Source organism: Acinonyx jubatus, chromosome A3 (assembly GCF_027475565.1).
Source record: "Acinonyx jubatus isolate Ajub_Pintada_27869175 chromosome A3, VMU_Ajub_asm_v1.0, whole genome shotgun sequence".
NCBI lineage: Eukaryota > Metazoa > Chordata > Mammalia > Carnivora > Felidae > Acinonyx > Acinonyx jubatus.
In genome coordinates this window covers 57,431,575-57,455,722 of record NC_069388.1, presented here as the reverse complement: position 1 = coordinate 57,455,722, position 24,148 = coordinate 57,431,575, and the positions used below count along the sequence as shown (strand labels likewise).

At 39.9% G+C, this 24,148-nt stretch overlaps 1 protein-coding gene across 7 annotated transcripts in view; it reads right to left on the bottom strand.

Annotated features, from left to right (window-relative positions):
* RFX8 (regulatory factor X8) overlaps positions 1-24,148 on the bottom strand; it is a 261,384-nt gene that overhangs the window by 27,089 nt on the left and 210,147 nt on the right. For all 7 annotated transcript variants that reach the window (XM_053200440.1, XM_053200441.1, XM_027069344.2 and 4 more), the window contains 3 exons: positions 20,916-20,977; positions 19,733-19,819; positions 819-882 (listed from right to left, as the gene is read on the bottom strand). In XM_053200440.1, the coding sequence (XP_053056415.1) occupies positions 819-882; positions 19,733-19,819; positions 20,916-20,977 (213 nt within the window). The remainder of the gene's footprint in view (positions 1-818; positions 883-19,732; positions 19,820-20,915; positions 20,978-24,148) is intronic.

The following is a 24,148-nucleotide window of genomic DNA, read 5'->3' as shown; positions in this document are numbered from 1 at the left end:
GATCTTAGCCTGGTGAGAACCATATCAGACTGTGACCTCCAGAACTGTAAGAAAATCAGTTTGTGTTTTAAGCCACTAAATTTGTGCTAGATTTGTTACAGTGGCAATAGGAAATGAACACAGGCCACCTCTTCCATGAAACCTTCCCTAGTCACTCTGGCCCACTACAACATTTTCCCCCCAATCCCACTTTGGACTTCCCAATCCACCTACAGCCTACCCTGCCTATTCCACAGTACACCGGTTGTTTCATGTCTATCTCAGTTTCCCAACCATGAAACTGTATTCTATTCACTTATAGGGAGTTTGTTTTTACTTTTCTCTCACACCCCATTCAGTCCTCAAGAATGCTTGTCACAAAACAAGTTTTCAAAAAGTTACCCATTCAATGACCCTCTCAACAAGACAGTATCAAAGTACTATCGTGTCGTCTTGGCCAACTTAAGCAAAATTCAACTCATGATGTCATAGATTAGCTATTAATAGTTCTGGTGTCCTAATTCAAAAAGCTATAACTGTAATATGGAGACATTTTCACACAAATTTATTGCCAACAACCTAAACATCCTTCTTAATTATAGCAAAAGAAACACAAACAGCTGATGTGCAGCAAAACAATATGCTCCTTGAGGACACCTGTCCCAGCATAGGGTGTGGTAGGTACATGGTGGATAATCAACAACACTGGTAAAATGTGTGAGTGGTTAAGGGCCACACATACTAAGAACATTAAACATAGGAAAACACTTGCATCTAATCAGGCAATTACTGAATATTGCAGGCTCTATTATAGTAAATTTATTTTATTCCATACTCACTGTTCCTTCTTGTTGGATAATGCTGTTATAGTTAGTAGATTTTTCAAAGGCAATGATATCTCCACTGTGACAGAACAGATAACAGAGAAATAATTTTAGTAAGCCACCTGTTTCTGAGCATAAGTATGAAGTGTTTTTTGCAGCAAGTTTACTTATATGGGGTATAACTTGTATTTCAAAACTCTCTTCCAAGTTTCTACACATGACTGGTGATTAGCACCTGCTTGGAGTTAAAAAAATCAATTTCTATAACTGGGGTAACCATGTATTTCTTTTGAGAGGTTTATTCTCCTTAGAAGTAAATTTATGATGTCATCATAGGTAGAACTTGCTCCTGAGAGAAAAGAAAAATCATCATGGAAATGAAGTCTTATACTTTCTGATTTGGAGCTTTTTAAAAAACTTTTTAATGTTTACTTATTTTTGAGCCAGGGATGGGGAGGGGAGAGAGAGAGGGAGACACAGAATACAAATCAGGCTCTAGGTTCCAAGCACAGAGCCCAACACAGGGCTTGAACCCACAAAGCGTGAGATCATGACCTGAGCCGAAGTCAGATGCTTAACTGACTGAGCCACCCAGGTGCCCCTGATTTGGGGCTTTTAAAATTATCAATTCATATATGAGAATATCCTCTGAGTGGATGGATATAGCAGAGCACCTTCACAGAATGAGGAAAGTGAGAATAATGACATGTATGTCCTATTTCACCATGCCTCTTGGATTCATACCTTATATAATGGAGATATTCATATGTCATAGAGAACAGATTCAGTCCTATCTATGCATTCTGGTACATTTTCCTTTAATTCCAGGTATTTGAGAAACTGGTAGCCCAGAGATGACCCCTTTTTCAAAAGGAATGTGTTTTCTGTGGATGCCAGAGGAAATGACATTTTTTCCCCAGTGCCCCCACAATCCTCAGAGCTGTGGCTACTCTGTCCACTCCAAGTCAATACACATCCTCATACATGACTGTTTCAACTTTATGTAATCGTACAAAGAGAAGAGGAAGGCAGTGGGCTAGTGCTCTGCTTCTGGAAGCAAGGCAATAGTCATTTAAAAAAAAAATTACATCCAAGTTAGTTAGCATAGAATGCAATAATGATTTCAGGAGTAGAATCCAATGATTCATTTCCTACATATAACACCCAGTGCTCATCCCAACAAATGTCTTCTTTAATGCCTTGTGCCCATTTAGCCCTTCCCCTCACCCACTACCATTCCAGCAGCCCTCAGTTTGTTCTCTATCTTTTAGAGTCTCTGATGTTTTTGTTCCCCCCTCCCTGTTTTCATATTCTTTTTGCTTCCCTTATGTTCATCTGTTTTGTATCTTAAATTCCACATATAAGTTAAGTCATATGATATTTGTCTTTCTCTGACTAATTTCGCTTAGCATAATACCCTCTAGTTCCATCCACGTTGTTGCAAATAGCAAGATTTCATTCTTTTTGATTGGCAAGTAATACTCCATCTTCTTTAGCCATTCATCTGTCGATGGACATTTGGGCTCTTTCCATACTTTAGCTATTGTTGATAGAGTTGCTATAAACATTGGGGTGCATGTGACCCTTTGAAACAGCACACTTGTACCCTTTGGATAAATACTTAGTAGTGCAATTGCTGGGTCATAGGGTAGTTCTATTTTTAATTTTGTGAGGAACTTCCATACTGTTTTCCAGAGTGGCTGAACCAGTTTGCATTCCTACCAGCAGTGCAAAAGGGTTCCTCTTTCTCTACATCCTTGCCAACATCTGTTGTTAAGGCAATGGTCATGAATGAGATGGCCTGGAAGGAGGCGAGAATCAGGGGGCGCAGGGGAGATGGAGGTAGATAGCCTTAATCTCACACAGGGAGAGACTATGGTCCTGCTCGGCCTCTCCAAAACCCGGAAGCTCTCTGCTGAAGGTTTGTGTCCAACCCAAGTCGTGGAAACCTGGGCACAATACTTGATACCCATCTAATCAATGTTTCCACATAATAGTCTATTTCAAAACAGGGCAAATAGATTCAGGGTCTGGATCAAAAGCACTGGAAAGCCCCCCTCTTAACCTTCCACTAAGAGTTGTTATCACAATGGGAATTGTACTTTGGAGTGCTTAATGGCAAGAGAGTTTCAGAATGTGGGATCTGTTAAACCTGGAGGGGAGATACATATATACCCCCTCCACGTAGTATGATGGATTGATGGATGATGCAAGGAGAGCCACACGTGAAGAATTCCACTTGTCATATCTCAATGATCTCTTGGGTAGGCATGCAACATGATGGAGTTTCTCCAGGTAAAATTTGTAAATAGCCCATTGCCACACAAATTCTGGGACACTACATCAACAAGACCAACAAACAATACATAAAAACATTGGATAAAATGTAGATTGAAATAAAACAGAAGAAAATGTCAGAAATGGCAGTTCACTGAGTAAAGGGCTAATAGACAAGGAAGTTAAATAAAAGTATATAGTCATCAGCCTTTAAGAAATGTCTTAAAAATCATTTGTGAGGCTTTCCTCCACTAAATTGGAGGTAGAGTCATTTCTCTACAAGTCTACATTGTGTTAATATGCTACTCCTAATATTTTCTACAGAGGTGATAGCCTCTGTAGAGGAAAAAAATATATACAAATAATTGCAAAGACATTGAGTGGGAGTTAAGACAGTTGAAATATAGGGTGTTAGGAGAACATATGTCATGAGGTCCATGCTATCCTCTTGTTAGTTCAACAGTTACATGCCTGTAAATTGGTACCTTGATAAGCTCAGGAGAGTTTCCTTTGTGATTAGCTACCCCATCTGGTTGGTACTTATCACAACACTGTACTTGGACAGCACTTACTAAACTCTTTGGACAATGACAGCAATCTTCACGGGAAATTCCTTTAGATACTTACAAACAGGAGTCTGGAAGCTAGAAAGTTTAGTTTTGGACTTAAAGGAACGAGAAGGGAAACCCTCCACCTTATTGCTCACCTCCTCTGCCCCAACCCTGATTCTGATAGCTTTGGAAGCCATTCAATTGAGAGTGACACTCTCAATTATTTAGGATTTATAAATGTAACTCCCAAGTTCTGCCATATGTTCAATATAGAATACGAGTTTAATTCAACAGCTATCAAAAGGAGGGTGGCGTTACCCTCCTCGCTGTGAAAAGGAAGACTGAAGGGGAACTCCCTGCACTATAGCCTTTAGGTATCAGACTAGGGGATACAACCTAACTATCCTCACTGGGGAGCTATTTTGTTTTTGTACCATTTAAATTGGGGGATTTTATGCTTTTAAACAATGATGACAGGAAAAATAAAATTTGTCAACTTTGGAGAGAGGTGTTAAAAAAAAAAGTGCCCATCTGCATCTGGCCAGACAGACAGCTTGCTTATTCAGAAGAATGGCAAGGCAGCCTCTTCCAACCTTGGGATGCCTTAGTTCAGGTCAATGGCTCACAACATGGGTCTAGGTTTGGTGCAATCCTATTTATTTCTTTAAAAAATTATCCAGTCTCAAACCTTCAAGCAAAGATGCATGAAAGTATGCACCAGCTAGTGGGAGAGAAGGAGGCAGTATCAGAGCAGACTACAAAGCAAGTGAGCAGAGGATCACTGTTGGAGACCAGCCTTGTGCCAAGAGGGAGATCTGTGGAGACCCAAGACAAGGGCATTGGCATCCAGAAGATCTGGCCAACTAGGCTGAATGGACATTGCAGGTCTTGGCTCCATGCTTTAATCTTTACATGAGGGTGGGTTGGGCTAGAACTGGAGACTGTGGTAGACAGGTGGGGTCTACTACTCAAGAGGAGGGGCAGTGACGGTAGGGAGGCCAAAGCAGCATTGGAGGTGACACTTTCAGCTCTCAGAGTGCCAGCCAGGATAGTCTCATGTTCTAGGGGTCACTGCCACTGCATCACTTTCCAGGTGTGGTTTTGATTCAGTCCTGTGGGCCATTTATTAGGTTGTGGTTAAAAGCACAGTCATTGCTAAAATATGGTTCTAATAAAACCACACTGATATCCAGAGCCAGCTTTGCCATGAAGGAAGGGCTTCCAGTCTAAGATGTCTTCTTCCATCATTCCCTGAGGCCTGAGACGCTTTCATGGTGCCGAATCGAGTCTGCCCAGTGATGTCCCTTGTGTTGTGAGCAGTCCCCTCAGCTCATGCTCCACAGGGCATAACTTGGACCAGACCCAGGATGTCAGGATTTAGCTATTCAGGATAGGGAATGGGGTCAGGAGGTGCTGCAAAGGGTCTGCTGGAAATGGAGGGAGAGAGACTCAGGAAGAAGGAAGGCTAATTCGCATAGTACAATAGAATAGGCATCCTTGTCAAGCTCTGCCCCTGACTTGAGATGTGGCCTTAAGCTTGTTGCTTGAAGCTTGTTGCTTTGAAGGCTTCAATTTTCCAACCCTATACAGGGAAGAGATGGGCTTTGATGACCCCCAAAATCTGTTCCAGCTCCCAGAGCCCATATCCTTTGTGGTCACGTGGACTCCAAGCCCTCCAGGGTCTACATGATGGTTAGAAGATTTTTTTCTGGGCCTCATGCAGGGAGAGTGGAGGAAGGCTCTTCTGGGGCCCTACAAATTGTCCACTTCACTCAGTGCAGTGTAGACACAGCAAGAGAACCACATTTTACTTTAATTAATTTTTATGATCAATTTGGCTAAAGAAGGATCCAGCGTGAAGAGGATGGAGACGTCATTACATGGCACACAACTCATCTTTTTTTTTCCCCCATAAAATCTTTCAAATGCGGTGTTAGCTTTTTGGCATTTGACTCTCTTTTAGTTTAACTACAATTTGCATTCACATTCTCAGGTTTTGACATCATTTGTCATTAATCCAGGCTTTCATTTACATCATGTTGGCCTCGTAATTTGTCCTCTCAAATCACTCCAACAGCAGTGAAACAACTTGAAGCAATTACAAAGGTAAGAGGATAAAAATGTAATAAAACCTAATTCGTGGACCATTGTTTGGTGTCAGAATGCAAAGCCAAGGTGCTTCATCTTCCGATCATTAAAGGATCTAATTTCAAGTTTTCCTCTAAGCACATGAATTAATTAGTTCGGTTTCATTAGGAGACGATTAGGAGGTTTCATTCATTAGGATGAACTTAATGAATATTTTTGTAACTAAAACTGAAATAGTAAGCATATGTATTCATATAAAGACATGTGTTGTTAGGATTGCAAAAAAGCTTTCTTCGATATAGTTTTGCTTATACTAATGATACTAATCACTGCAATCCACTGAGCACTTACTCATTGCTAAGTGCTTTACTTGGTATTACCTAAATTCTTCCAACAATCCACGAGGTAGGTAGATAATAACTCAGTATCCCCATTTTATATATTGGAAAAGAGAAACAATTCAAAGAGCTAGAAACCCGGCCCTGACTTCAGAGCCTCATCTCTATACCTCTTCTACCATTCTGTCTTACAAGAGGTACAGGTAGGATGAAAAATAATGTACACAAGAAGGACAAAGTAAGATGTCAGGTTTTGGAAACTTAAAATAAAGAACTACCTTATTTGTAAAACTGGTTTGCTGAGTGTCGTAGATTAGTCATGTTCTGCATTGGGGGCTGTTGCTTTTTATACTGCTTAACTGTACCCTGACCCATTAGACTTTATGAACAACTTAATTGCAAAATGGTGACCGCAGGAAACACCTTTGAAAGTGTTGAAAGTCTAATTCATTTATATTCACCCTCCTGGGGTAAAACTCAGCAAGCAGAAGTCAAGCTCCACCGGCAGACAGCAAACGTGTGGCCTTCTGGCGGGCATCTCTGGCTGGAGATGGGTGAGTGAGGGGATGCTTTGAGCAAATTAGATGGTCCAGTGTTTGCGAGCTTAGGAGCGTTACCTGCTTTCAAAATCTTTTCCAAGCAAGGGTGCAGTCTAGGATATAATTCTCCACATGCATGTTTTTTGAACTGCCAGGCAGCAATCAGGTAATGCGTTATTTTTTTTAACCTTAACACGTTCTAACTAGCCTTGAAAACCATAGGGTGGACAGGGCCAAAAAGCGGGTTGCAACTTGAATACCTTATTAGTACCTAAGAGTTGGGCCCTCTGGTGCTCATCAGAGCCAGGATGGCTCAACTCCTGCCCCGTGCCATGGCTGCACAAACAGAAGGAAAAGAAGCCCTTCTCGGGGCTAGAGAAAGACTCTGAAGAAGCTGCTGGTGTTCTCTCTGACATCATTAGGTCTGTGGTACCCACAGTTGCCAGGCTGACAGCTCCCTGTGAACTCATTCTCCTCCAGGGTGGTGTGGTCTGAAAGACAAACCTTCGCCTTTCTGCTTTGTTGGCACAACTAGCCAGCTGTGGACCCACAGCCCTGGATTCCACAGGCTCTGGGGCCCACCGAGGCAGCCCCCTGGGCTCTTGAGCTGGCAGAAGAACAAAGGACTGAAGAACAAAGGCACGGAATGTTGAAGGCACAATTTTAGAAGCTTTTTAAAGGCCTTTAATATCTCAAGTTGGAAAAGCTGAGAGAGAGAGAGAGAGAGAGAGAGAGAGAGAGAGAGAGGTGGGCAGAGGTTTCTTGGGGGAGGAATGAGGGCAAGGGTTAGCTTCCATATTTCCTGAAGGAAATATGAGACTCTGTACAGTTGATTTCAGAATCTACATTAGGTAGAATGGGATTCATCTATTTGCAAAATGACAAAAAAACTTTCCTTGGGACATATTAACGGGGATTTTGTCTGAGAGGTAGAGAATAACAGTGAATTAATCTGGGTTGTTTCTCTAGATGTGACCATAATACATGCATGCATGTTCTCTCTCTCTCTCTCTCTCTCTCTCTCTCTCTCTCTCCCCATTCCCCCCCTCTCCCCAGACAATAATAAAGCATTTCATACTCTGGCCTCAATTCTGCAGTGAGTTTCTAGGTCAGCAATTATACCCAGCTCCAAGTCTCAGTCTGGATGCCAGCTAAACAAGATTGGAATCTGGGGAGGCCAATTCCCTGTAAAATTATGTTACCCCGGAGAGAGGAGCAGGAGGGAAAAGTTCTGGATTTTGTGAAGGGGTCCTTTTCATATGGTACACACTGCATATTTATAGTCATTTTTCTTAAAAAAAAAAAAAAGCCCCAAACTTTTCATTTGCTTTGGAAATCAAACCTTGGTCTCTGCTTGGTTCAGGGTAGACGCTGCCTCAGCAGTTTTTTAGCGAAATTCAGCGCAAGTCCCGCCCCACCCCGCTGCAAACGAATGTTGTTGACACGCTGAAATCCCCGATCTGCTCCTAGGCTACCTATTTAAGTGTCCAGTTAAGGGAATCATCAGTGCCATAGTCCCTGGCTCTGGATCATGTCCTCCTGCTGTTTCTGCTTGCGTGGAGGGAGGGGTGACATGGATGGTGTCACAGACCTGGGCATCATAGTTTCTATACTGATGGGCCTTTGGAGGTGCAACATGGAGGACATGAGGAGGAGATAAGGGCTTATTTTGAGACTAATTTAATTTAATTTATTTTATTTTTAAAAACATCTTTTTAATGTTTATTTATTTTTGAGAGAGAGAGCACATGCAAGCAGAGGAGAGGCAGAGAGAGAGGGGGACAGAGTATCAGAAGCAGGCTTTGTGCTGACAACAGAGAGCCTGATGTGGGGCTTGAACCCAAGAAGCGTGAGATCATGACCTGAGCTGAAGTCAGATGCCTAACTGACTGAGCCACCCAGACGCCCTGAGACTAAATTAATCTTAATTAGATTATTACATGCTTCTTTGTAGTGTTGGGGGATGGTGGTGAAGAGGAAGCAGAATCCCCCAAAGCCACCCCTTTGCTACCATCCCTGGTTCCTGGCCAAATCTCTCAGGCTGATGCTTTTATTGGCGTTTCTGTTTCTTTCCTTAAAGCAAGGTCCAGAGGGGAACAAAAGACAAACAGGATGCCATGGAACAGCGTACACACAGTTCAATGACTCAGAGGCTTGTTGCTGGGTTTGGAGTACATTCCACTCTAAGATGCTCCTAACAAGGCATACTCTTACAAAAAAGGGAAAAAAAAACCCACAATGACAACAACAACAAAAACCAAGGATTCAGATTCCTATTTTTCTCTTTGGCAAATGTTCATAAGAAAGTTTTTGTAAATCAGGCCTGCTTCACTGGGGCATTCAACTTTTGGGAACTACGAATACACTCCTCTGTGGTTTGCTGGGGGTTCCCGCTCTGTATTTAACACCGGGTTGCGGGGGGAGTCACGTTTTTGATGGCAAATGGAAAGAGGTGCCTGAGTAGCCAGGCAGCCGGCTGCCCTGAGCCCACTGGGGTTGAAGACTTCCAGGTGTGTGGGGTCTGGGGCTCCTACCATTGTATGCTTCCTGGCTCGGTTAAGGTAATGAGGCAATTTAAGCTCTCCAGAGGAAGATGAACGTGCAGGAGAGTGCTTTGAAATAAAGACCTGAACTCTGTGAGAAGAGAGAATGGGCTCTTGAGCAGAAGAAACAATAGGACATCTGGAGATATGACCTTGAGAAATGGGCAGATTTCTGTGGGGATACTTCATGGGACCTGTCATCATGTAGGATTAGGCCTGACTTATTATTGGAAATTTAAACTTTTAAATGTTTTTATTTATTTTTGAGAGAGAGAGAGAGAGCAAACAGGGTAAGGGCAGAGAGAGGGAAGCAGAAGATCCAGAGCGGGCTCTGTGCTGAGAGCGGAGATCCCAGTGCAGGACTTGAACCCACGAACTGTGAGATCATGACCTAAGCTGAAGTTGGACTCTTGGACTCTTAACCAACTGATCCATCCAGGCACCCCTGAAATTGAAATGTTAATTGAGGTAATTGTAGATTGACAAGTAGTAAGAAGTGATTTAGAGAGCTTTCTAATCTGCCTAATTTCCCCCAAGGGTAACATTTTGCAAAACTACAGTACAATATCACAACCTGGATATTGGCATTGATACAATTCACTGATCTCTCTCAGACTTCCCTAGTTCAACTTTAACTCATTTTTGTGTATATTCAGTGCTATACACTTTTATCACCTATAGAGATCTGTGTATCCATCATCACTGACAAGATACAGAACATTCTCCTGATCGTAAGGATCCTTGTGTTGCCCCTCCATAACCATATCCCTCTGTTGCTTCTTCATTCCCAGGTCCCTGACAACCACCAATTTGTCCTCCATTTATTTTTTTTATTTTTATTTTTAAAGTTTATTTATTTTGAGAGAGAGAGCAAGCAAGCTTGGGGGAGGGGCAGAGAGAGGGAGAGAGAAATTACCAAGCAGGCTCTGTCTCTGTCAGCACAGAGCCTGATGCAGGGCTTGATCCCACAAACTGAGATCATGACCTGAGCCAAAATTAAGAGTTAGACACTTAATCAACTGAACCACCCAGGCACTCCTGTCTTCTGTTTAAAAGTTGTGTCATTTCAAAGTGTTTTATCGATGAAATCATAAGGTATGGAACTTTTTGAGACAGGAGTTTTTTTCATTCATCATCTAGAGATTCATCCAAGCTATTCTATCAATAGTTTGTTCCTCTTTGTTACTGAGTAATATTCCATGGTATAGATGTACCAGAGTTTGTTTAAACATTCACTTAATGAAAAATATCAGGACTGATTCTAATATTTGGCTATTATAAAGAAAGCTGCTATGAACATCAATTTACAAGTTTTTATGTGGATATAAATTTTCATTTGTGTGGGGATAAATGTCCAAGAGTACAATTGATGGTTTGGATGTTAATTGTATGTTTAGTTTTATTAAAACTGCCACACTGTTTTGCATTCCTACCACCAATGTATAGAGTGATCTAGCTTCTCTGAATCCTCACCAGCATTTGGTGGTGTTGCTGTTTTTTTATTGTAGTCAATCTGACAGGTGTGTGTTTGTATTTCACTGAAGTGTATTTTGCATTTCCATAATGATTAATGACACTGATCATTCATCTGTTTATTTGCATATATCCTCTTCAGTGAGAGGTATAGTCTTTTGGTCACTTTTTAAAAAATGTTTATTTATTTTTAGAGAGAGAAGGAGAGAGAGAGAGAGAATGAATGGGGGAGGGGCAGAGAGAGAGGGAGACACAGAATTCAAAGCAGGCTCCAGGCTCTGAGCTGTCAGCACAGAGGCTGACATGGGGCTTGAACTCATGAACCGTGAGATGATGACCTGAGCCAAGGTGGGACGCTTAACTGTCTGAGCCACCCAGGCTCCCCTCTTTTGCCCATTTCCTAATTGGATTTCTTTCTTTCTTTCTTTCTTTCTTTCTTTCTTTCTTTCTTTCTTTCTTTCTTTCTGTTGAGTTTTGATAATTCTTTATATATACTAGGTATTAGTCCTTTTTCGGATATGTAGCTTGCAAATATTTTCTTCCAGTTTGTAGATTGGCTTTTCATCCTCTTCATAAAATCTTTCACAGACAAAATTTTTAATTTTGATGAGATCCAACTTATTAGCTTTTCCTTTTAAGGACTGGGGCTTTGGTGTCAAGTCTCAGAATTTTTGCCTAGCCCTAGGTTCGAAGATTTTTTCCTATTTTTTTAAGTTTAATATTTTTATGGTTTAAAAGTAAGTCTATGTGGGGCACCTGGGTGGCTCAGTCAGTTAGGCGTCCAACTTCGGCTCAGGTCATGATCTTGCAGTTTGTGAGTTTGAGCCCTGCGTTGGGCTCTGTGCTGACAGCTCAGAGCCTGGAACCTGCTTCAGATTCTGTGTCTCCTCTCTCTGCCCCTCCCATGCTCATGCTCTGTCTCTCTCTGTGTCTCAATAATAAATAAATGTTAAAAAATTTTAAAAGTAAATCTATGATCCATTTTGGCTTTTTGTTTGTTTCATCTATGTTCCATTTTGAGTTAATTCTTGTATAAATTGTAAGGTTTAGTTGTGAGGTTCATTTCTTTTCTCTTTCTTTCTTTCTTTCTTTCTTTCTTTCTTTGCATGTGGCCATCTAGTTGTTTCAGCACCATTGGTTGAAAATCTAGTTTCCTTCCACTGAATTACTTCTGCACCTTTGTGAAAAGCCATTTGAGCATATTTGAGTGGATCTATTTCTGGATTCTCTATTCTGTTCCATTGGTCTGTGTCTGTGCCTCCACCACAACCACACTGCTGTCTTGATTACTATAACTACATACTGAGCCTCAGTATCAGGTAGCGTTTCCTCTCACTTGATTTTTCTTTGTCAAGATTGCTTGAACTATTTTAGGGCCTTGCCTTTCCACATAACTTTTAGAATAAGCTTGTCTATGTCTACAAAAAAACCTTGCTAGGATTTTTTTTTAAACAACTTCATTGAGAGATAATTCACATACCATACAATTCACTCATTTAAAGGGTACAATTCAATGTTTTCTTCATATATTCACAGGGTCATACAATTGTGCAGAAAAGAGATAACATACAGTATTGAGACTGCTCTCCTTAGAAAGTCATGCTTGTAAGATTGGCCCTAGTCTGGAGTCTGGGAACTTGGTTCCCAGGGTGTTCTCAGTCAACAGTTAACTGATAAGAGTGGTTGCCTGTGCCTAGACTGTTTGTGCAAACAATATAGTTTATGTTGAATAACCTACTTTAGTTTTGGGGATCTGTCATTTTGGCACATGCTAGGAAGAATGTGCTTATGACCATCCCCCAATAAAATCTTTGAGTGTGGAGTCTCATAATGGGCCTACCTGAACAGAAACATCACACATGTGTTGCTGTATTTTTGTTGCATAGAGGAGTGCACTCTGTGTGACCCCTCATGGGAGAGAAAGAGCATGTGGAAGCCTGCATATAGACGCCTCCAGACCTCTGCCTCTTTTCGCCTTATGACTTGACTGTGTATTCTTACTATATCTCTGTAGTAAATTTTAGCTATGGGTATGAATATATTATTTTGGTCTGCCTGGTTTATCTGTTACCACTGGGGGTCCCTGCTGGTGCTGCCTGAGGGAGCTGGAGGGCTTTTCCCAGACTGGGTGGGGGATTGGTCTCTGTGGGGCAGGGGCTCCCTCTATTGGTGCTCTCCAGCTGCCTCTAGGTGGAGTGGGGACACAGGCTTCCTGGACTAAGCCAATTGCTATAGCTGGGTCTCCCTTGACAGATTAGCTCACACTCCTTATTGTATCTCATGGTGGAAAAGGAGTGTCTCAGACCCAGAGAGTAAGGAGAGTGCTTTCCCTAGCTGTTTATTTTTGGTGGGACTCCCTCTTGCTGCCCCTTGACCAATATTATTAGAGGAATGAGAGGAGAAATGAATCTACCTGGATGCCTCATCTTGCTAGGTAGTGGGTTGGGAAACAGTGGGCCTGGATGAGTGGGTAAAGATGTAGGATGCCCTATCACTGTGTTGATTGTGCAGTCCTGGGGTCCCCAACCAGCTCATTTTCTTCTTGCCACTTTTTAGAGTTTTTCTTTGTTTTCTTCTTGCATTATTTCCAGGGTTCATAGTTGTGCTTAGCAAAAAGAAATTGATCTACACCATCTTGTCCCAACTAAAACTCTCTACCATGATATTTTGAATCATCATATTTTAATTTGTTAGGCACAATCGTACAATCAAGGATTCCAATCACTGATAACATTAATTTATAATATATACATGGTCTGCTTTCAGGAGGTTGCTGAGGCAGCTAGAATGATGAATAGGGAACAAGATAGTGTAGATTCACTTTTCCTTGCTGCTTCCCTTTAATACAAATAAATACCCCAGAAATTTTTCAGCGGATCATGATACAAGGGCTCTGAAAGCTGGAAAGAAGATGGGACTGCCTAGAGAAGCGACAGTGTGGTGAGTGCCCTGGGTTTTCTTTTCATGTTCCATGCATATCTGGACTGGATACTGGAGAGACCTGAAATCTAGACTGTCAGCAGACATAGATATAAATCCCAAGAAAAATCTGCACTCTCCAAACAAAGGACTAGGAGAGGGAAGTCTAATAGAGACCTAGAGGGGGCTACAGCCCTTGCTCTTGGAGTATGGGCTGGCCACCCAGTCTGACCACAGTCGCAGCCTCAACATCCTGGTGGGCTGAACCACCCCCAACTCCACACCCGGGGCACTGACAGGTGGGCTGATCTGCCTGCATGGACAGTATTGAATCCTCTGGCCAACTCAATGGAGCACAGAAGGGCAGGCATTCCATCCATAGGAGCAATGCCAGCAGAACCTGGTGTTTCCCTGACTCACGCCAACTGGCAGAAAAGGACTCAGGCCCAGCCACTCTGACTGTCTGCATTCCCCACAGAAGGTGGCCCAGGGAAGCAGCTTCAGCCCCTATAGGTAGCACTAGTAGGGAACTGATCAGAAGACCTTGTAGTGCCAAAAGAATGAAGCAGACCAGAGCAGCATGCAAGGGTTCTGAAAACTAAACTGTCATTGGAACTACAGCACAAAAAAATAGACCAGAACTTACATGCTAAACCTAAATAGGGTGACTGTCTGCTAAAGTAGAAAATTTAAATAGGATCAAAACTCTCTAACATCATAACCCAAGTGCTCATGATACAACAGAAAATCAATAGAAAATGTCCAGGATACAATAGAAAAATACATAGATTGATGGGTCAGAATAGAAGGGCCAGTAGTAAACCCACACACATATGGTCACTTAATTACAACAAAGCAACTAAGAGTATACAACAGTCTCTTCAATAAGTGGTGTCAGGGAAACTGGACAGCCACATGCCAAAAAATGGAACTTTCTTATGCTATGAAAATTGAATCAAAATGATATGAAGACTTGAATGTAAGACCTGAAATCATAAAACTAGAAGAAAACATAGGTGGTGAGCTCCTTGACACCAGTCTTGGCAATGACTTTTTTGAATTTGACACCAAAAGCAAAGACAACAAAAGCAAAAATAAATAAGTGGGACTACACTGAACTAAAAAAGTTTCTGCACAGCAAAGAAAACCATCAACAAAATAAAAGGCAACCTACTTCATGAGAGAAAATATTTGCAAGTCATATATCTGATAAAGGGTTAATATCCAAAATATATAAACATACAACTCAATAGCAAAAAAAAAAATAATTTAAAAATGTGCAGAAGATCTGAATAGTCATTTTTTCCAAAGAAGACATATAGATGGCCAACAGGTACATGAAAAGATGCTCAGCATCACCAGTGATTAGGGAAATGCTAATCAAACCACAATGAAATACAATCTCTATCACACACCTGTTAGAATGGCTATTATCAAAAAGAAAATAAATAACAAGTGTTGGCAGGGATGTGGAGAAAGGGAATCCTTGTGCACTGTTGGTGAGAATGTAAATTGGTGTGACCACTGTGGAAAACAGTATAGAGGTTCCTCAAAAAATTAAAAATAGAAATACCATATTATCCAGCAAATTCACTTCTGGGTGTTTATCCAAAGAAAATAAAAACACTAACCCAAAAAAGATATCTGCACCCCTATGTTCATCACAAATTGCTTACAATAGCCAAGCTACGGAGACAAACTAAGTGTACATTGACTTTTGAATGGATAAAGACAATATGGTGTGTGTATTCCACACAATGGAATATTATTCAGCCACAAAAGAGAATGACATCTTGCCATTTGGGACAACATGGATAGACCTTGAGGGTGTTATACTAAGTGAAATGAGTCAGAGAAAGACAAGTATTATATGGTTTCACTTACATGTGGAATATAAATTTTTTTTAAGCCAGAGGTGCCTGGGTGGCTTGGTCGGTTGAGCAGCTGACTCTTGATTTCGGCTCAGGTCGTGATCTCATGGTTCATGGGATCAAGTCCCACACTGGGCTCTGTGCTCACAGCGTGGAGCTGCTTGGGATTCTCTCTCCCTCTCTCTCAGCCCTTCTCCTGCTTGCATGTGTGCTTATGTACACTCTCTCTCTGCCTCAAAATAAATAAATACACATTTTTTAAAAAATTAAAGAAAAACACAAATAAACAACAACAAAAAAAAACAAACCCAGAAAGCATAAAACTAAGCTTATAGATAAAGAGAACAGACTGGTGGTTGCCGGGGGTGGGGCAGAGGGCTGGGGATGGATAATTGGTAATTTGTACCTTTTGACTCCAGTTATAAAATAAATAAGTCCTGGGGGTGTAATGTACAGCTTGGTGGCTATATTAATAATACTGTATTGCATATTTGAAAGTTGCTAAGAGAGTAAGTCTTAAAAGTTCTCATCACAAGGAAAAAAATTATGTAACTGCATATGGATGTTAACTAGATTTACTGTGATAATCATTTTGCAACATATGCAAACATCAAATCATTATTATGTTGTATACTTGAAAAGAATGTGATGTTGTATGTCAATTATATGGGAGGGAAGGAAGGAAGGAAGGAAGGAAGGAAGGAAGGAAGGAAGGAAGGAAGGAAGGGAGAGAGAGAGAGAGAAAGAAAGAAAGAAAGAAAGGGAGAAAGAAAGAAAATCACCCATAATACCAAGAATTAGATAAGCCACAATTTGAATGAGAAAAGACAATAAACTGACACTGATATTAAAATGATTCAGATATTGGAATTATCTGACAATGATTTTCAAGCAGTCATTATAGAAATGCTCCAGCCAGTAGTTATAAATTCTCTTAAAGCAAATGAAAAAACAGAAAGCCTCCACAAAAAAATAGAAGTTATAAAAAAGAACCAAATAGGAATGCTGAAAAATAAAATGACCAAAATAATAACCATAGACATAATACCATGAAAAAATCATAGATATGATAAAATAAGTACATCAAAGTCAAGAGCAATATGCTTAAGAGTCACATTGAATGTTTACTATGTGCCAGGTGCTGTTTCAGGCATTTTCATTGTATTAATTCATTTAATCTTCATAAAATACAAATCAGAAACACTACATGATCCAGTAATTCCACTGCTGGATATTTACCCAAAGAAAGAAAAGATAATTTGAAAAGATACTTGCACTCCAATATTTATTGCAGCATTATTTACAACAGCCAAGATATGGAAGCAACCCAAGTGTCCATCAATTGATGAATAGATAAAGAAGATGTGATATATATACACAGTGGAATATTACTCAGCTATTAAAAAGGATGAAATCATGTGATTTGCAATGACATGGATGGACCTAGAGGGTTATTATGTTAAAGTGAAATAAGTCAGATAGAGAAGGAAATGCTATATGATCTCACTTACATATGAAATATGAAAAACAAAACCAATAGGGGGGCCTGGGTGGCTCAGTTGGTTAAGTGTCCAACTTCAGCTCAGGTGATGGTCTCATGGTTCGTGAGTTCGAGCCCTGCGTCGGACTCTGTGCTGACAGCTCAGAGCCTGGAGCCTGTTTCGGATTCTGTGTCTCCCTCTGTCTCTGCTCCTCCCCCACTCACACTCTGTCTCTCTCTCTCAAAAACAAAGATTAAAAAATTTTTTTTTAGAAAAACAAAACAAATGAATAAACAAACAAAAAGCAGAATTGGACCTATAAATACAGAGAACAAACTGATGATGCCAGAGAAAAGGGCATGGGGTATGGGCACAATGAGTGAAGGGGAGAGGGAGATATAGGCTTCCACTTATGGAACAAATGAGTCACATGGATTAAAGGTACAACATAGGAAATATAGTCAATACTATTGCAATAGCATTGGATGGTGACAGATGGTAGCTACACTTATGGTGAGCACAGCATAACACAGAGAAGTTGAATCACTATGTTATCCACCTGAAACTAATGTAACAGGTGTGTCAACTATACTAAAGTTTCTAAAAAATTAAAATAAAAAAATCACTTCCCAGCTTAAGACTCTCCAGTGTCTCTCTATCACACTCAGAATAACATCCCACGTCCTTGCCAAGACTTATAGGTCCCACTTCTGTGTTCAGATTCCTCTCTTCCCACTCTTCTGCTCATTCGCCAACCTCCACCTCCAGACTTTCTTTCTGTTCTTTGAATTCATTCCTGCCTCAGGCCCTTTGGGCTTGCTCTTTCCTCTGTCTGCAATACTTGTCCCTCAGATATTCACTTGGCTGACTCTTTTTTTCATATTTCTGCTCAAAAGGCATCTTCTCAAGGAGGCTTCCCATGACCCTGTTTTACTGTCTTCAGATAAATCTTGCTATTGTCCCTTCTTTATTGTCTTACATCTTCCCCACTAAGATAGACAAGAGGGAGACCTTGTTTATCTTGTTTACTTTTTCATCCCCAGTAACTAGAACAGGGCCTGACTTATTGTAGGAAGTCGAATATTTGTTGAACGAACAAATAAGTGAATGATGAGTTCTATAGTTTTCATTATCTGAAAACCAGAGAAATGAAGTTTTTATTTCAAGACCTAGCTTTGTCACACATGTCCTTATATAAAAGATACAATAAAATAGAAGACATTTTCACCCGTATATTTCATGGATTATTAACAGCAATATATCATTTATTATATTTCTGCATTCTAAAATATATATTTAGTATTTCTAAATATGTGGAATTGGTAAGGAGGTTACCTTAGATCTTAGTGCTTAAAAAATATCTCTTAATTGGCCAAGACTGTATAAAGTTTATCAATTATTAAATATTAATAAATATGTGTTGAGCGTGAAAAGCACCTGCTGCTGGGCCTATGTCATGGATAAACCAATGTTACCCTTGTTCTTACCTGTGTCCCTCACAGCCTTCCTTTTCCTTGCTGAGGATGAAGCCTACTTCTTTCCCCATAAAGACCAGTTCCAGACCCTCTCTCTGTGACATCGACCCAGAGACCTCAGGACACTAATGGCCTCTAAGTGCTGCTGAGCAACAGCCATGTCATGCTGCAGGGCTCTCCAAACTGCCTGCTGGGTGCCCTGGGGCAAAAAGACACAAACTCTAGGCCTAGCCTTTGAGGAGCATACGGGTCAGCAAGCGGGAGAATACATTAGCACAAGGAAAGCTCTAACCCTAACTGAAATAAATCTCCTATCTATTCCCTTCCCTAACTTCTCTATTTTTTGTTGATGTAATTTTTCCATCTTTGTGACTAACCGATGAATAAGACATTTAAGAGGAAGAGCTGGTTGGAAGAAGAATGTGATGACTTTATTTGAGGTTAAGTTTGAGGTTTTGATGGGACAGGCCGGGCTGAGTCATCTGTGCTCCCTTCTATTGACATGGACTCAACCAACTGAAGACACTGCCTTGGACAGATCTTTCTGATCCGCCTCCTGTTTGGTCCAGGTGCTCGTCTGAATGAGCTCCACAGCTTCAGAACCATCTCTGGGCTGACTCTCTTATTCCCAAGCTAGTCGGGGATGGCTTTGGGGGTAACACTTTGTGCAGATTCTAGCTACTGGTATCATAGATTGAAATAAGGAAGTCAAGAGGCAGCGATGATTTGGAAGGAGATTAAAAATTTAGATTTTTACGTACTAAGTATGAGGTGCCAGTGGGTCATCTACGTGGAGATGTCCAGTAGATAGTCCAAGAGGAATGGCTGGGAGGTGGGAGAGAAAGGTCCATCAAAAATGAATTAGGGGAGGAGTCATCTGTGAGGGCATGGTGATAGGTGATGGATAAAGAAGGATAAAATATCTTGGGGCCAAAGATTGGAAGAGCACCACTGGTTGGGTCTCAGGAAAATGCCTGCATATAAGGGGAGGAGAGATAAGGAGACTGAGAGGGATCGCTCTGGGGAAGAAATTGGATGAAAAGTTCTTGAGAGCTAAAGGAAGTTTTAAGAAGTGACCAATTCCATCAAATTTTACAGAGAAATTGAGAAGAACAAAGATGCACTCAATGAAAAATTGCTCTGGCAATTGAGATGATACTTATAATGAAAAGTATCCAAGAGAATGAACTGGAAATGCCTTTCTCTGGCCAGTGATGTTGCCAGAGACTGATTTATGGCCCACATCAAAGCCATGTTGACGTGATGTGTGTGTTTCCATCCTTAAGAAGGATTAATAGTAGAACAGCCAAAAAAAAAAAAAAAAAAAGGCAGATAGTGACCCATGACCAAAATACCTAAATGACAGATACTAACCTGTGATCCCTTTTTTCACCCAGAAGGTAGCAATACTGGGCATAGAAGAAAGAACTTCTCTTGATACAGATTCCATCATAATGATACCTGAAAAATAAAGGTTATCTTAAAGATTATGTCAAACCACTGACATGCTTTACAGAAGCTACAGAATAGACTCGCTGATGAAGACCTGAAGCTCTTCTCGGAGTTTTATCATTTACTCCATCTATTAGCTCTGTTATGTAGACAGATTCATACTACTTCATACACATCAGCTTTGAAACAGGCTTGCAAATGTTCCACTCTTCTTCCCCAATTTAGGACACTCTGGTCTTAGAGAGATGTGACAGGGAGAGGCTCCTGCTGTCACTGCCATGAACGTTTTTAAAGTGAAGGGTAGCAATACCAATGTTCCCTGTACTGAGAACTGGACTCGAGCTCTCAGAAACCCAAGAGGGAGGAGGTTCCTTCTCTGCAGCCCAGGCACTTTGCTGAGCTGGGAAACTGTAGCTGCTTGTCTAGGCTCAAAACAGCAGGACAAAACTTTTTCAAATTAACTATTACCCAGTGTTTAGTTTGGCAAATGCTTCGGCTGTCTTCATTCCCTCATGGGTAGCAGGCCCCTTTCCTAATTTGGCTTCCGTCCCTTCTCACTGATTTCCTGATCTCACTGATTTCTCCTATTTTTCTTCATTTAAAAGAAACAACAAATAACAATAGTAATTGAGTGACAATTATAACCCGATGCACCTGATAACACTGGAATTTCCTTTTGCGTTAAAAATACATAGAACGTAGGTACCTGGTCTCTCAAAAATAATTCAAATATGCTAATTAGATGAGGGCTTAGAAATTTTACTTCAAAGAGTAACTAAAACAGTTCTATTGCTCTCTGCGTGTAATTATTTAAATATTTCAACAGTTAGACATTTATGTCAAAACACTTAAAGTGTTCAAACAAGAAAACATATTGTAACTTGCATATTTTTAACAAAATCACTAAGAAAACAGAAATGAACACTTCATTCTAGTATCACCTAAATTATTCCAGGCACTAGGATTTCATTTGAAGTATGAGAATTCTCTGGTAAGAGTTGATATTTATAGTTCATTTAGTTTTGCATTTTTTGTCACCCATTTTTTGATTTTTCAAAATGTTTGTCTTTCAACATTTCAAATAAAACAAAAATGATAAACCTACCTGGCACTTCCTCTTGTGCCTAGCCTCCGGGTACCAAGATCAGGAAAAATCAAACGCACAAGCTGAAAGAATAAGCCAGATTTAAAGCTGGGATTTGAAAATATAGAAATAAAACTTACAGTTTCTTTTCTTACAATGTTTACATTGTATTTCCTCTTTTTATTATAAAGAAAATATATGCAAATGAAATTTGGAAAAATCAGACAAGTATCAAGACAAAAATATACCATTCAGAGGAAACCACTATTTAAACCCCAGTGTGGTTCCTTCTAGTCTTTTTTTCAAAGCTTCAATATGTGTATGTACTCTGTGGGTGTTCATGTGAAACAGTTAGCATGTGTGCAGTTTTGCTTTCTACTTTCTCCCCTTCCCTTTGTATCATAAACATTTCCCCTTGTCATTAGGAATTCTCTAAAAATAGGGTTATCAATAGCTGCATAATAGTCCATCATGTGAGTTGCCATGATTTTACTATTTTCCTCTTTTTCCAATGTGATAGTCATTTTCACTTTTTACTATACTATTCATTTGTTTACTTATTCTTTTTCGTTTTAAGGTTTTGGTAGCAAATGCTATTAAAATATTGAACAACACGGCTACTTCTGACTCAACTTCTCATGTCCTAGTTATGTTTTTGATGTGTTTTATTAGCACTGATATATGTTTATAATCAATTACATTAAAAAATAGAGGTCTGTTCCATTTTCCTTATTAGAAGAGGTCCATGACATGCATGGTATCCAAGTGCATGTCTGTTGAAAGTGGAAATCCTGGAGCATGGTGGAATTAGAAAAATACAGAGCATGGAAGGCACAGTGTTTTGAGCAGTCAAGTAATGATTTCTGCTATTTTTCTACAATCCCCTCCATAATCATTCAGCCTCTTTTTTATGTTTAGTTTCTTTTGACATCCCTCTTTATTTTTCTCTTAATTTCCATGTAGTAGGATTTGACAGTGTCTAATGTTTCTCTGGTCTGGTTCCAGCCCTATCAGTTCCTACCAGAAGCCACCCAAGCCCGGGAAATGGGGGGAGGAGGAAAAATGAAGAAATAGGAAAGGCAAATCTTACACAACTGAGCATCAAGGTTGTGGGGCCAAACTGAGAGGTTCCTTCAGGGAAGGGGGACCAAAATGTGCAGATGAAGAGTAAATGATAGGAGATAAAAGAAAACATCAGCAAAGTCTAAAAATGCAGAATTAGGGGCCAGAAATTCCTACTTTCAACTACAGATTCTGAAAATCCCATCACCTCTTCAGAAACTCACTTAAAACCTTCCCTATATATTTAGTTGTAAAATAGTACTATTTTAGTTGTAAAATAGTAGGTTTTTACAACCTTTTAGGTTCTTTAGTACCTAAAAGAATGGTGAGATTCAAGGCTCTGGGAAATAATCTGGTGTTTTGGAGGCATAAACAGAAATAAATTGCCTAGTTGTCTGGCAGCATAAAAATCTCTACATTTTATTTAATTGAGTAATACCAACCCCAGACTATCCTCTGATTCCATTTTATGATCAGGTACACCAGTTAAAATGTAAAAATCAACTGAGATGATTATTTCCAAAAAATGTAATAACTAAAAAATGTATATTTAATATATAGACAGCTCACATAAATTAATGGGAAAACAACAATATCTCAATAGAAAGTGGTCTGGTGATAACACGTACCCACAAGATACATATGGCCAAAATGCATGTAAAAGTGCTTATCTTCCCTAATCATCCAATAAGTGCAAGTTGAAACAGCTAAATACAGTTCTTAACCAACAAATTTCCTAGGTCAAAAATATTAGGGATTTGGGTACAAATATCAGGAACTACCATGAGGGTTGGGAATTGGTTACAATTGTCTAGAATCTCTCCTAGGGAAGTTACCAGGTACAGATGGAGACTAGAAAAGAGAAACAGCATAAACAACCTAAACTTCCAATAAGGGAAATGGTTAAATGAATTCTGGAACATCCACAAAGTATTTTGTACCATTATACAATATTTATTTTAAAATATTTTAATGTGAAAATGTTTACAATATTCTGAGAGATAAATAGGCATGTAATCATAAAAGGTAATTATTTCTTGAGTGCTTCCTATTTGCCAGCACTGCTCAATTCTTTTTACATGAGTTCTCTCATTAATTTCTTAAAAACATCTCATAAGGTAGGGACTATCATTAACAATATGAATTGCTTCATTTTACAGTTGATGATGTTGAGGCACAAAAAGATGAAATAACTTGCCCAGGGTTAGACCTAATTAGGTGCATTCCAGGCTTAGTGCTGTTAAAAAGCATACCATATTGCAAAATCAACAACACAAGAAACAAGTGTTGGTGAGGATATGGAGAAAAAGGATCCCTCTTGCACTGTTGGGAGGAATGCAAACTAGTGCAGCCGCTCTGGAAAACAGTATGGAGGTTCCTCAAAAAGTTAAAAATAAAATTGTCCTATGATCCAGTAATCACATTATCAACAATATTTACCCCAAAAATACAAAAACATGAATTCAAAGGGATACATGTATCCCTTTGTTTACTGCAGCATTATTTACAATAGGCAAACTACGGAAACAGCCCAAGTGTCCATTGATAGATGGACAGATACAGAGATGTCATACACACACACACACACACACACACACACACACACACACACACTGGAATATTATTCAGCCACAAAAAGAAAGAATGAAATCTTGCCATTTGCAACAACTTGGATAGAGCTAGAGAGGATAATGTTAAGCAAAATAAGCCAGAGAAAGATAAATACCATATGATCTTACTCATATGTGGAATTCAAGAAACAAAACAAAGAAGCAAAGGAAAAAAGAGAGAGGAGGGGAAAGAGAGAGACAAACCAGAAACAGACTCTTAACTATAGAAAACAAACTGATGGTTACAAGAGGGGAGGTGGGTGGGGAGATGGGGGAAATAGGGGATCAGAATTAGAGAGTACACTTATCATGATGAAAAAAAGATTAAAAATTACACTGTATTGCATGCTGTCTACCCACCTATCCATCCACCTCTGTGCACACTCATCCATACATCAATATTTCAATCCATCCATCCACGTAGTATCTATACAACAGGATGAGGCATGAAGACAACAGACAACAGATAGCAAAGCGAATTTTGAGACACACATCTAATGGGACTTGCATCCTCAGGCATTTAGCTAAAATTGGGTTTTAAAACCCTAAAAAGTCCTCAACTCAAATCACTCATGAGGTAGA